This window comes from Mya arenaria, chromosome 15 (genome assembly GCF_026914265.1).
Source record: "Mya arenaria isolate MELC-2E11 chromosome 15, ASM2691426v1".
In the NCBI taxonomy this organism is placed as follows: domain Eukaryota; kingdom Metazoa; phylum Mollusca; class Bivalvia; order Myida; family Myidae; genus Mya; species Mya arenaria.
In genome coordinates this window covers 45781717-45796205 of record NC_069136.1, presented here as the reverse complement: position 1 = coordinate 45796205, position 14489 = coordinate 45781717, and the positions used below count along the sequence as shown (strand labels likewise).

The following is a 14489-nucleotide window of genomic DNA, read 5'->3' as shown; positions in this document are numbered from 1 at the left end:
ATTATGTGATATCAAAACGACATTAACTATCATAACGTGAAAAGGGAATTTCGAAAGAGTTCGTATAAGAAGTAAGAATCCTTATTATTTCAGAATCAATTATATATTTTGTTTTAAAATAACATTTTATTTTTTGTTTTAGCTGATGTGCTCATATAAGTATCTATTTTTTCCTTTTTGTTAATTATATTTTGTTCAATAGTAAATGTCGAAATGATCTGTTATAAAAAAATGAGGTTTAGCCTGTATTCTGACGTTTTTGGTTTCATCTCCGGATACAAGAATCTTTATTTAAAGTCGGGTATGCGATAACAAGAAACATAACCTCAAAGAGCTTTTTTCCGACATGAATAACTAACATATTATACCATATATCAAAACATAACAAAGAGTTGGTGACCACGAAATAAAATTAAAACAAGTACATTTCTCTACAAGTATAGTCTAACTTTATTTGCAATGTAACTTTTTGGGTTTCATCTTCGGAAGTATTTCATGTTGTCTTGCATTACAAGATACAATAATTTTAATTTAAAGTCGGGTATATATTACAAGAAACATTAGCTTAATGAGCTATTTTTCGACAAGAATAACAACATCAAACATATCAAAACATAACAAAGACCTGGTGACATGGAAATTAAATTAAAACTCTAAATACAAATAATTGCACATGTATGACTAACTTAATGTAATGGTGACATAGACCCATGGGGGTGAGTGTTTTTCTTTTGTCTTTCTTTCATTTACCGATCTGTATAACACATGTCAAGGTAATAAAACATACTTACTTACTTTATTACTAACATATGAACACCTAGTGAAAGATAAAATTGAATTACACCAATGCAATCAGCGACTTCTATATGTGACTGTGATTATACATATTTTATTTAAACTTGATTTAAATGTTTATCAATGTTTGTGATAACAGAACGACAGTAACTTACACTGAGTGTAAAGGGGAGTACAAATTTATCGTTTAAAGGTAAGAATACTCTTTGCTTTAGAATCATTTACGTGTTTATTTAAACAAAACTGGTCAAATTATAACAGCCTTCTTTTGGATAGTGACTCACTTCGTATTTGCCTTATTTAAACTAAGTTATATCAGTCTGTCCAGTGTTGAATGTCAAAATATATGCCGTAACTTATTTCTAAAGATGGCTGAAAAAACAAAACGCGTCGCCTTGGTAACAGGATCTACGAGCGGAATCGGCCTCGGAATCGCCCATCGTCTTGCTTCGGCTGGATGTGACATCATAGTTCATGGATTTGCACCCCCAAAACATCATCGATGATGCTCTTGCGGAACTAAGAAGGTCTATTTCATTTTTACATTTTTTTCGAAAACGCTTTTTCATACAATACTACAAATTGTCGATTTAATGATATTTGTTTTAGGTGTGTTTTTTTTTTTATTTTGTCAAATCAATATTAAAGCTTGATATTCAACGTTTCATTGTTCAATTATTTAGTTTTATTGTTAAGTGAACTACATTGATTAATACCATCCATTTTCCTATAATATTTCTAGAATTTTCTATTTGTTCTATGTATAGACGTTTTATAATAAAGTAAATTATTGTGAGGACTACATTTCAACCTTTTGTGGGAATAGTTATGAAATTTGAAGTATGTGGACATTAAAAAACCAGGATCAGAAATGATATTTTGTAATATTTTGGGCATTATTCTTTATCCAAGTATTTACATTTTCATATTTCTTATTTGAAATATTCTTTTTGTAAAACTGTTAGTAAATAAATGTTGTTGTTTTTTAAAGTTTGTTGTTAACAACAGAAACGAACAACTCATTGCTAAGACACGTATTACAGGTCCATTTATATTGTGTATAAAAAACTACATTTTTTTAGAAATGGACAAATATCAGGAAATCTAATTAGTCGATGGTATTTTTCTGTATCACAAATAATCACAACAAGCTTTTGATATTCAAATTGAACTATTTTTCCCTCTACAATATATATGTACAACCGAAATATATATAAACATTTCCATTATTAGCCAACATAACGATTGCAAGATCTCGTTTGCGGGTGCCAATTTCTTGAAGGAAGATGAAATAGACGCCATGTGCATGGAAGTTCTCAAGCTCTACCCGGAGGGCATCGATATCCTCATTAACAATGCAGGTAAAAAACAATACAAGCATATATACACAATACAGGGACTAGCCATGCATTGCTTGAATCAAAACTGTTGCTATGTACATTGACAAACATCTTTTCTGCCTCTAGTTTTGATCTGGCAACATTGCATATATATTGCGGAAATTGAGTGCTTTTAGAGGGCAAATTTAAATATTTTAAACAAAATAGTTCTGTAGATGGCTCGTGTATGCTCATAGATTAATATCTAAGAACTAAACATAAATTAAGTACGACATATATTGTATAATTAAATACTCGTAGTTTCTAAACGACTAATGGGTTAAACCTTATAGCTTAAAGGGACTGTGTCACAGATTGGCACCAAAAAAAGTTTTTTCTGTAACAAATCTCAGGACAATTATCAAATAGAATGTGTTACGCTTTGATATCATAATTGTAAAAAAATACCAAAATGTAAAAATAAATTGTTTCGGAGACCGGGTTCGAACCCGCGTCGCCAAAATTGTGGTCCAGCGTCTTACTCACTGCGCTAGAAAGGCTTGTTCTAATCGGGTGACATAATTAAGCTATACACCTACCTCGGTAATATCATGTGATAACACCGACTAGCCAATCACGCATAAGGAATGAATTCTACCTGGTAGACATACCCAGTAATCTGTTTTAATGGAAAAATACGAAATAACTGCTAAACTTAAATAAATTGTAAACTATGTGGTACTTCAGTTAGTAAGTTTCAATGCATTGTACACATCGATGCCAAGTTTATATCAGTTTTCGACAATTTTCTCTTTTTTTTCACTATTTTATCATACGTGAGACGGTCCCTTTAAGTAGCAAAATCGTACTATTATTTTCATACATTTTAGCATGAATATGTTTTCTGTGTCGTTCATGTTTGCATAATTTATTTTTATTATTCGTTAAACGTACATAACATTGTTTGCGTCGAATTTCCTAGATTGTATATCGGGGATTTTAATATATTTGAGCAATATCTATTTTAAGATTTGAAAAACGTATCAAACGAGTTACCTGGCTTGTTCCAGTAGTTTCAATCGTATTTTCAGTTCTTTGACATACACTCATTTGAAAACTGTCGTTTATATAAGGTTTTAACGAGGTCTGTCTACTAGAGGACTGTTCCATGGAGTTGTGGCATCGCATGATAGCCGTGCACCTTACATCCTCCTTCATGCTCACAAAATGGGCATTACCGCTCATGAAGAAAAAAGGTATCTATGAAATATATATAGCAAACACATATCATAGTTATTCGTATATGGGGAATTTGTCCACTTATGCAAATATTTCTTGGGTGTTTTTGTGTGTTGGTATTCTGTCCCTCTCCGCCATGGACAATCTTGCATATGTTTGTCACATGTCAAAGACCAAGGACGTTTTGGATTAGTACGTCTTTAACTGTTTCGCACCCTTTCCATAAGTGGCTGGGACAGGTTTCGGTCTATGGGTGACCTTGCCCTCCGCTTCTTTTGTTGTTGCGGTGTCATTTTCGGGATGTCGTAGAAGATCAGGCTACAAAACTCAGCATCCAGTCATTGGTTGTTTTGGTGTTCTTTGGCCTTTCTAAAGATTATAGAGTGTCATGTAATGATTTACAAAAACCTTGTAAATGCTTTTTTCAAACTTGGCAGAACTGATGATGGTAATTTCTAAATTAGCTACTAGTTTGTCTATTAAATTCACTTGCTGTCCAAGTCATTCAATTCTATGCTCGTAGAAGAAATAATGTTTTGACCGTTTTAAGGCGAGAAACACTAGACTTTATTTTTATGATGTCTTTGGTGACACTGACAGCCCAAGGTGGTGTTTGAGCACTAAACAGAATGTTACTTTGACTAGCGGTGAATGCATATACTGACCACCGAAGGCTTGAAAATTAATGTTATTTTTGCTAGAAAGTGTTGACGTATCAACAACGAAATAGTCTAGATCAGCTTGCTGTGATAAATGACATTTTGCACGTTTTGTTTTTCAAGTTTATTATCCTAGATTACAGTTCAGCTTTTACTGGCCGAATTTCGACTGGTCAGCGTGGTCACACGTGCGCTGTATGCATATTTCAATGAATAATGATGAATATATGTTCTGCCTTTTCTTATTAAAGTTTCTTTTGAGATTTTGTTTTGGTGGCATGAAGTTAGTATGTTTTCCAAAATAGAATATCCAAAAAAAAAAATCAAAATGCATTTTATTTTATATTTAATTCCAAATAGATTAGATGCCCCAAATCCATGCTGGAGGGAGATAATTAACATAAAACATCCCATCATTATATTGTCAATTGTGAATTTCCGATTTACCGCCTTGGCACGGTCAGGGGAAATTCATTAGGAAATCACTAATTTATTTGCCAACCTGTTATTGCTTTGCAGGTTGGGGTCGTATTGTGAACACGTCCTCCCAGATGGGCCTCATTAGTACTCCTGGTAAAGTACCCTACGGCTGTGCCAAGTCGGGCCTCATTGCCCTAGCCAAGGTACGTACATACACGCTAGCTATTGTACTACATAAAACATACTTAGTTTAGGTCGTATTTGTAACACAAACTTGTGCCTCATCAGTACATCTGCTAAATTCCTCTCTAGTATTCTGTGTAATAAATTTGCTTCACTCTTAATTAGCTATTTATTTGATATGCTCGACTAATTTTAGCTCCACGAGCTTACCCGTTTCTGAACACACCGAATATTCTTATGTTTATTTGCAAATTTCTTTTATTGACAGAATATTATTCAGAAAACTCCAGACATGATATTAGTAGTCGCCTACTGTATGCTTCATAAAAGAATATATTAATAGCTTATATCAATAAAAAAACACAGGGCGCAGCGCTAGAAGGAGCGGAATACGGTGTAACGTGTAACGCCATCTGTCCTGGATTCGTCGAGACAGATCGTACGTAATTGTTTCAGCTATTCTTTGTTTTAAAAGCATGTTTATAGCATCAGTAATATGCTTCCATGTGAAGACTTTGCTTCTTGCAAAACATGTACATTACGCATAATCGGGGATATGAACGCAATTGGGCTGGTCAAAGTACGCGTGGAGTCCTTCGGACTCCACACACTTTGACCAGCCCAATTGCGTTCATACACCGATAATGACATCAATCCCGCAATTCATTCCTTAATTAAAACCAGTAATGTATCATGGAGTTTAATTCAAATCTGATTTTGCAAAAATCCACATGATTCGAATATAACATCCAGGATTAAAACGCAGTACTAATAAGCCCAAAGGAAAATGTGCATTGTTTGTAAAATAAATAATTATCAGCATTTTGTTCACAGTGCTGAAAATTCAGATCGGGAAGATGGCCTCTGAAAAGCAAATCTCTTATGAGATAGCAAGGGTAAGATTGTCGGACTATTATCATTTACATCACTAAAATGTCTGTATCTGTTTCTCAAAACAGATTGGCTTATTGTTTACTTTGAAAGAAGTCGGACTATGTAATACTATTTCGTTCATGCTTTGTGAAATATCGCATTTTATCATGAAATAAGATAACAAATTTATGAATTACTGTTAATTCAATTGTCATTACTTCCCTTCGATTAACAGCAAATCAAACGGGAAATAAATGTTCAAAAATGTAATTTGATATTCAAACAGATCTATTTTTGTATTAATTATAAAAAGGAACTAAACAATACTTACCGTTTATAAGGGAAATAGCAATCCTATATTTCAAAAGTTATAAAAAAGCTAATTGCACGAAAACTTTCTCTCGTTTGGGCATTGTACAGTATTATTAGAAACGCAAAAAGAAAAGCTTCAATATGAATTCGGTGAAAAATTACACATGTATTATATTTTCTAACTGTCGGACTTTGAAATACCGGCAACAGACACACAAGAAACAATAAATACACAAAAATCATCCATTATCTGAAACACGTCAAATGTTTACAACGAAACGTATATAATTATATTGTAATCTTGTAATATGTGTCCGCCTTGTGTGATCCCAGCAGGCAAACGAGTTTCAACTGCACCATGATATTGTTCTGAAAGTGATAAATCCTGAAAATGATTTAATCGAGAAATGTTTTGTTCAGTTGACCTTTTAGCAACCCCACTAATAAATATAGATATTGTCACATGGCTACCACTTGTATCCATGCGCAGTTTAACTATATTGTTTCGAGATTGTCAAAATAATAAGTAAAGACTAACTCTTCAATACTGATAAAAACAATGTCTTAAATGAAACAGCACGCAATGATAAAACCATTAGATTGCTGGAGAACTATTTTAACTTGTGGTTATAAAATGATTTAAATAATTTCTCCAGATGCTCCGGTTGTGAGTTATATATTAATTTGGGCATAAATGAAAAAGATACAAGAAATAGAACATTTGATGATTTCGATGAACGGTCGTTTCTTTTCACTCGTGAACATAGACCAATCCTTTCTACGGGAAATAAAATACTCTCTTACACTGAAATCAACAAATAACGCCTATATACTTTACACTGTTGGTAGTATTACGTTAATTTCGAGGACCAAAAAACAGAGCAAACTGTGTTGATGTATTACTACGCCTAAACGAATAGTCCATGTTTATTCATAATAATGAGAATTTTCACAGTCTACAAGACTACGAAATGAATTAAATAAGACTGAAAGATACACCGTTTATCCTGTTCATGATTTGTGCAATACGACGACTCTACATAACAGAGTTTCGTCAAATGATATTTATTTTAAAATGGCATGTGTGTATTGCTTTTGTTTATTACTAATTATCTTCTAGGACCAATGGTTTGCTGGAAGCAATCCTACCAAGAAGCCAGTGTCTGTTGAGCAGGTCAGCGCCTTCTTATTGTACAGTTTTAATATATTAATTACAAGCTAATTATAAAAAAAATACGAAATTATAAGTTACAAAGTCCGGCACAAAACATGACAGCCTTCTGTCGGAGAACGTATATAAAAGTAGGCATTGTAAGAACGTAATCGTCCATCTACGATCATTCCAAATTATTATTATTATAATTAGTATAGTAGTAGTAGTAGTAGTAGTAGTAGTATAAGTAGTAGTAGTAGTAGTAGTAGTAGTTAGTAGTAGTAGTTGTAGTAGTAGTAGTAAAGTATTATTATTATTATTTTTATTATTATTATTATTATTATTATTATTATTATTATTATTATTATTATTATAGGTCGCTGCTCTGGTAGGGTTCTTGTGCAGCGAAGAGGCCGCAAGTATAACGGGATCAGCTCATAGTATTGACGGCGGATACACAGCTAGATAAAAAACGCCGGATACACAACTAGATAGAACACACCCGTTACAACGGATATAATATTGACCATATTCCCGTGTAGTAAAATATATTGATAAATAAACAGTATGTTATTTAAACCATATGTCTGTATTTATTATCATGTTATTGTATGTAGATAGTCATTAACGGACTGGTGCATGGTATTTTCCGAGGGTGTTTTTCCATCCATTAAAGTATACAACTTGAGGTAAATGAATTGGTTAACAAAGATATAATTTGTTTTCTAGTCCTTTGGGATATTTTAATTTGTCTTTGTAATTATTAAAAAAATGGAAACCGTCATCAAAGCCGGTGCTAGGGGTCTTAAACAGCGTTGAATTTTACAGTACTGTCAATAATCATTTTCTATAAACCGTTCTCATGTTTTCATACATTCTCATCCATTAAAGTCGAATTTCATTCTCGTTTTTTTGCAACATAAGATAAATTGCATGAAAATTACATAACAACAACTTGCAACAACTACGTTTAGTTTTGTCGAACACATGCAACCTTTAAGGACGCCATTATCATAATTTGGATATGCAAACAGGTAGCTTGGAGATGGCTTTGGCGTTGATGAATATCAGTGTATTCTTATACAGACTAACCTACTTGGAACAGCAGTAAGGTCTTCGTTCTGGTAAGGTACCTAGTCAGTGGAAACTGGCTCATGTATGCGCGATTTTTAAGTAGTCAGATCCAAAAGACGTCAGTAATTACCGACTAATATCCCTGTTGAATGCTATAAGTAAGGTTCTAGAAAGAATTTTGCATAAATACATGTTCAATTTCTTCCGTCAATATTTATGCGAAAAGCTACAGAAACATGCTCAGTAGCAAAAGGTTTAAACATAAACCCGGTTTAATTGCACTGGATAAACGCCAAAGACATAGAACATAAAATCACAAACAAGAAACACGGAAGAACAGCACAAAACTTCACAAACAGCACAATGAATACATACTACATAAAAAACTAGCGACTTCCTTACACCATTTTAGTCAGGTTTTGTTCCTAAGGACTCCACTGTTAATCAGCTTATATCTATTAATCATTCATTCTGCCTCGCTCTAGATGAGGGTAAAGAAGTATTCTGCGTCATCTCAAAAGCCTTTGTTCGAGTTTGGCATTAAGCCCTCATAATGAAACTTAGAGAAAGTGGTAATTCCGGTTCCCTCTTATTATGATTTACTGATTAACTCAGTGATAGAAAACAGTGCGTTGTCAGGTTTGGTACTATGTCTGATACGTTATCAATATCTGCAAAGTTCAATCCTTGGACCCTTACTCTTTCTTGACTATATAAATGATATCGTCCGTGAAATAAATTCACCCATACGTCTTTTTGCAGATGATACTACCATGTTTATCATTGTCGATGACCCCTTGTCTGCTGCTCAGCAATTAAATGGTGTCATGAAAAAGATTCATATGTGGGCAGAAAGGTGGCTTGTATCATTCAACCCGGCGACACCGAATCATTTCTTATCTCTAGAAAAACAAACAGACAGGCTCATCCACCCATCTTTATGGATAATGTTCAAATAGTGGAAATTACTTTTCATAAACTTCTGGGAGTCACACTTTCCAATAACTGCTCATGGCATGAACATTTCAATCCGTAAAAACCAAGGCCTGGCAACGTATTTACCTCATGCGATCATTCAAATACGTCCATGATCGCAAATCTCTAGAAGTACAATATAAAACATTTATTCGGCCACTTTTAGAATATGCCGGTGTTGTTTGGGACAATCTGATGCAAGCTGATGAAGAAGACCTAGAGAAGGTTCAGCATGAGGCAGCGCGAAACAACTCCGGAGCAACACGACTCGTTTCCATTTCTAATCTTAATATTGAAACAGGACTTGAACCTCTGAAGGAGAAAAGAACATAAACTCACACTCTTTTACAAGATGTTTCATCTTCTTACGCCAGCCTATCTCACTTCATTTATTCCGTACCGAGTTGGTGATACAACCTCCTACAATCTTCGGAATTATGTTAACCTTCGTAATATTTCTTATAAAACTCAATTGTTACCGATTTCATTTCTACCAACAACAATATCGTCGTGGAATGCACTTCCGGAAACAGTTCGTTCATCTCCATCCTTGCCCTCGTTCAAGTTCAACCTTAACAAGAATAAACAAACAGTTCCTCAATTCTACTATGATGGTGAACGCAAACTGAGTGTCACACACGCACGGCTGCGGATGCACTGTAGTAATCTTAATGAACATTTGATCATTAAAAACATTACCAATAGCCAAAATTGCCAATGTGGTGAAATTGAGGACACCTACCATTTCTTTTTCACCTGTCCCTTATATCATGCACAAAGTGATCACCTATTCGACAAATTGCCTGCTGTAAGGCCTATGTCACTTCAAGTTATATTGTGTGGATCCAAAAACGCCACGGACAAGACAAACTCAACGATAACAAATCACGTTTAACACTACATCCGTCAGACTAAACGTTTTTAATTTCCTTAAGATAAATCAGAACAACCTTGACCTTACAACTGACCTGACCTATCCATGCCCCCTCCTCTTCCAGCTCTTTACATTACTCTCTTTCATACCCCGAGCGCTTTTTACCACATTCTACTTTATTTTTTGACGTTCACCTTTCGCATTATCCATCAAATTATAACGATTTCATAAATATACAAATAATTGCATCATTTACACCATGATTACAGGCAGCTCAAAAGAGTGACAGATACGAGGCATAGTATAAGCTACCATAGATTCCTTCTCAGTTCTGTCAAATCATTTTGTTCTGTGCAAATTTCATTTGTCTACCTTTCATGTATTATTACCTCCATCAACCATTTAATATTGAATTTGCTAATATATTGAACTGTGTATATCAATAAAATTCTGTTTAAACCAAAAAGTTGCTTTAAACAGCTTAATTTTGCAGACATAATTCTGCCATAAAGATATTTCACATGCAACTAAAGATGATTCAGATGTTACCTCTTCTGCATCCTCACTTACTCAGCACCTGGTGTTCAACAGTGTTAAGCGTCACAGCAAAGACTGGTCTGGAAAACATATCAGACATATCTAATAAATAATTGACCGTGAAACAACCCTGCATGCCTTGGCCTCTTTACACAACTGTTAACTTTTGAAATATCTTAATTGTTGGCCTTTTCCGCCAACGATTGCACTGTTGAAGGTCCTTAGTAGTATGTTTAATATCAGTTAAACGGATAAACGGATTGCTTTCGACATAATAGTTTAGAAATCCCAGTTTAATTAAAATGTTTCGTGGAACAATTTGCTGTGTTGTTTATAATGACTTCATCGCACCCTAGTTATTTTTAATCCTACTTCGAACATACATATAAATGAACCTAATTAAAAAGGTGTGATGTGAATATTCCGGTGTCCAGTTAAAACGCTTCCTTGAATGAATAAATATAAAATAAGCGCATGACCTATCACCACAACGCCTAAACTTTGACCAAACATAGGACATGTACTAATAACATAAAAACATAACATGTCGGAAGGCAAAAATTTGCTTAAAATGAAGACTTAAATCAAAGGTAACTTTTCATTTACAATTTAAATAAAACAAAGGGCAGTTTATGCCGCTTATAGAGCCCCGCATCTGTATTATTTCCGAAATATGATGAGGTCATTAGTTTCATCAAACACTTCGACAACCTGTTTCCAAAATAATGTTTTGACAGTGCTCCGTCAGACAGCCGTATTGTGAAAAGGTTTGTCGAAGTGTTTTATAGAAACTAAACTTGCAATCAAATTCTGGTAAAATACCGAAGGTAAGCGGCGTATACTGCGCTATGTTTCTTTTAAAATGGTGAAGAAATAATGAAGTTATCTGTTTAAAGTCTTTTTTCAAATCAAAATATTGCCTTCCGACGTAGCATTTATGAAGCAATTCATCACGTGGTAAACACACACTGTAGATACTATATATAGAAAAACGGTATTTTTATTAAGAATTGTTAGGTACCGCCTTGGAACGGTCAGTAAAATGTAAATTTACTGGGGTTTAAACCAGTTTATGTGCACAAACCTCACTCTTATCCCAACAATCCTTAATAAAGATAAAACGCAAAAGGTAAGTCGTATCAAAGTATGAATTAATTTAGGCGCACTTTCTAGACTTAGATAAAGCGCCCTCCTTATCATCAACTACTGTATCAGTCCCTGGCTATTCTAGCAAAAGCAACACCACCTAACTTAGCAACAATAACGTCTATTTTTATGCATCATCAATCAGCACGCTCTTAATAAGTTAATATGCTCGTTAATTACGATTGTCCGTGTTTCATTCAGCCGATGATACATCATAGGTTATTGCACCAAGTTAAATCGACATCACGTCATTTCAACTAAGTTTGTTACAGTATTACCTATCTCATTTGTGCTTAAAACATTCATATATCATTTTGTCAATGTTTAATTCAAATCTGATTGTGCAAAAATCACATGATTCGAATATAACATCGAGGATTAAAACGCTGTACTCATAAGCGCAAAGGAAATTGTTCATTGTTTGTAAAATGAATAATTATCAGCATTTTGTTCACAGTGCTGAAAATTCAGATCGGGAAGATGGCCTCTGAAAAACAAATCTCGTATGAGATAGCAAGGGTAAGATTGTCTGACTATTATTATTTATATCACTAAAATGTCTGTATCCAGGATTGACAAAGGCGACTTTGTGATTTTGTTATTAAATGCATGTCTTATAGAGTAGTATTAAGAATATACTGCATGAAAACACGTTAATCAAACATGCTAAATATGTTATCAAAACAGATAGGGCGCTTTGGCTTATTGTTTACTTTGAAAGATATAGATCTGTGTAATACTATTTCGTTCATGCTTTTGAGTGAAATATCGCATTTTATCATGAAATAAGATAACAACTTTATGAATTACTGTTACTATCAATTGTTATTACTTCCCTTCGATTAACGGCAAATTGATGTCCAAAAATTTGATATTCAAACATATTGTCTATTTGTGTATTAATGGTAAGAAGGAACTAAACAAAACTTACCGTTTATAAGTGAAATATCAATATTTCAAACGTTATAAAAAAGCTAATTGCACAAAAACATGCTCTCGTTTGGGTATTGTACATTATTATAAGAAACGCAAAAAGGAAAGCTTCAATCTGAATTCAGTGAAGAATTACACATGTATTATGTTTTCTAACTGTCTGACTTTGAAATACCCGGAACAGACGCACAAGAAACAATAAATACACAAAAATACCCCACCCATCATCAGAAATACGTCAACTGTCAACAGCGAAACGTATATAATTATATTACAATCTCGTAACATGTATCCGCCTTATGTGATCCCACCAGGCAAACGAGGACGTTTGAACATGGTTTTGTTCTGACAGTGATAAATCCTGAAAATGATTAAATCGAGAAATCTTTTGTACGGTTGACCTTTCAGCAACCCGACTTATAAAATAAAATATTGTCACATGGCTACCACTTGTATTCATGCGCAGTTTAACTTTATTTTTTCGAGATTGTCAAAATAATAAATAAGACTTATTCTTCAATACTGATAAAAATAATGTCTTAGATAAAACAGTACGCAATGATAAAACCATGAAATTGCTGGAGAACTAATTTAACTGGTGATTGTAAAATGATTAAAATAATTTCTCCGGGTGCTTCCCGTGTGAGTTTATATTAATTTGAGCATAAATGAAAACAAATGCAAGGAATAGAACATTTGATGATTTCGATGAACGGTCATTTCTTTTCACTCGTGATCATATTCAACAAATACCGCGTATACTTTACAATGATGGTGTTATGACGTCAATTTCGAGGACCGAAAAACAAAGCAAACTGCCTTAAGGTATTAGCCATGTAATACAACTCGGGAAACATCGGGTAACATCGACATATATCGCCACTCGCCGTAACAGATCGCGACGAACATCGGGCGTATTCGGCCTGTACCGGATATTTTTAGAAACAGAAGGTATTTCCCGGCTATTCATAGGTCAATAATGGAATTTCTACATCGTAATATTTGGAAATATGGTGATGTTCTCTCATGATTATACGTTTAAAATAAATAAACACTAAAGATACACGTTGACAGTTGATTACGATACATCTAACAATTTGAGTCATACAGTAAAACATGGATTATTAGTGAAATATACGCGTAAGAGAAGATTTTCTCTCAGAAAAACGAACTGTCAACAAACAGCATGGAACTGGGACATTCAGATATTCGTATCAAAGGGCTATGAATGTAAGTATCCTTGAGCAGTTTTGTACGTTGATGTGTTCAAAAACGTTTGTTTTTTTAATTTATTATTTATCTTTGGAATTCTTAAATCATTTTTATTAGCTAAATGTTCAGACATAGAGCATGTTCATATTTTACATGTGCTTATGTACATGTTACATATTTTACATGTACTTATGTACATGTTACATATTTCTACATGTACTTATGTACATAACTTATGTTTATGATATGATATAAGTATGTAATCTTTAAATTGATTGTTTTATCTTAGAAAAATATTAGACTTAAAATTTTGTTTAAAAATGATGTGTTTTGGTACGTGACCTATTTCTAACATACCATAATACATGTACAAAATGCATATTTTCAAAATTAACCTGTGAAATAAAGTTGTATGTGGTTTGGGGCTTGAAGCCGCATCTGCTTGGACACTATTGACATTCATTGGCTTGGTGTAGGTCTCGTTAAAATCCCAGACTGTCGTGAATCATTATCATCCATATGCACAACAACTACACATTTGTGCCTACCAACCCTTACTCTTGGCTAAGACGGATATTAGTGCAGAATGTATAGTGCATTTGTATTTTACAGTGGTAGTTTCTACTGGTTGATAATCAGAAGTCTAATTTCTTTCAGGCAGGAAAATGACTAAATATTACTTAGTCAACAACTGGGTTATGAAGAATTCCAGCCTGCATTAAATACTATGTTGGATCCTTGAGAGCGGATTTGACAGCCATGTCTATCCACAAGGCAGTTGCATC

At 33.8% G+C, this 14489-nt stretch overlaps 1 protein-coding gene across 2 annotated transcripts; it reads left to right on the top strand.

Moving 5' to 3' along the window:
* On the top strand, positions 1–7582 carry LOC128220633 (D-beta-hydroxybutyrate dehydrogenase-like). 2 transcript variants are annotated; one of them, XM_052929109.1, is made up of 10 exons: positions 1–71; positions 935–988; positions 1164–1322; positions 2029–2156; positions 3248–3370; positions 4532–4635; positions 4982–5054; positions 5450–5511; positions 6921–6974; positions 7330–7582. In XM_052929109.1, the coding sequence occupies exons 3-10, from the start codon at positions 1270–1272 to the stop codon at positions 7420–7422; spliced, it is 690 nt and encodes a 229-aa protein (XP_052785069.1). In that variant the 5' UTR covers positions 1–71; positions 935–988; positions 1164–1269; the 3' UTR covers positions 7423–7582. The 2 variants fall into 2 exon arrangements, with proteins under 2 accessions (XP_052785069.1, XP_052785070.1); XM_052929110.1 differs by lacking the exon at positions 935–988 and having other exon boundaries at positions 6–71.
* Positions 7583–14489: the final 6907 nt, after the last annotated feature.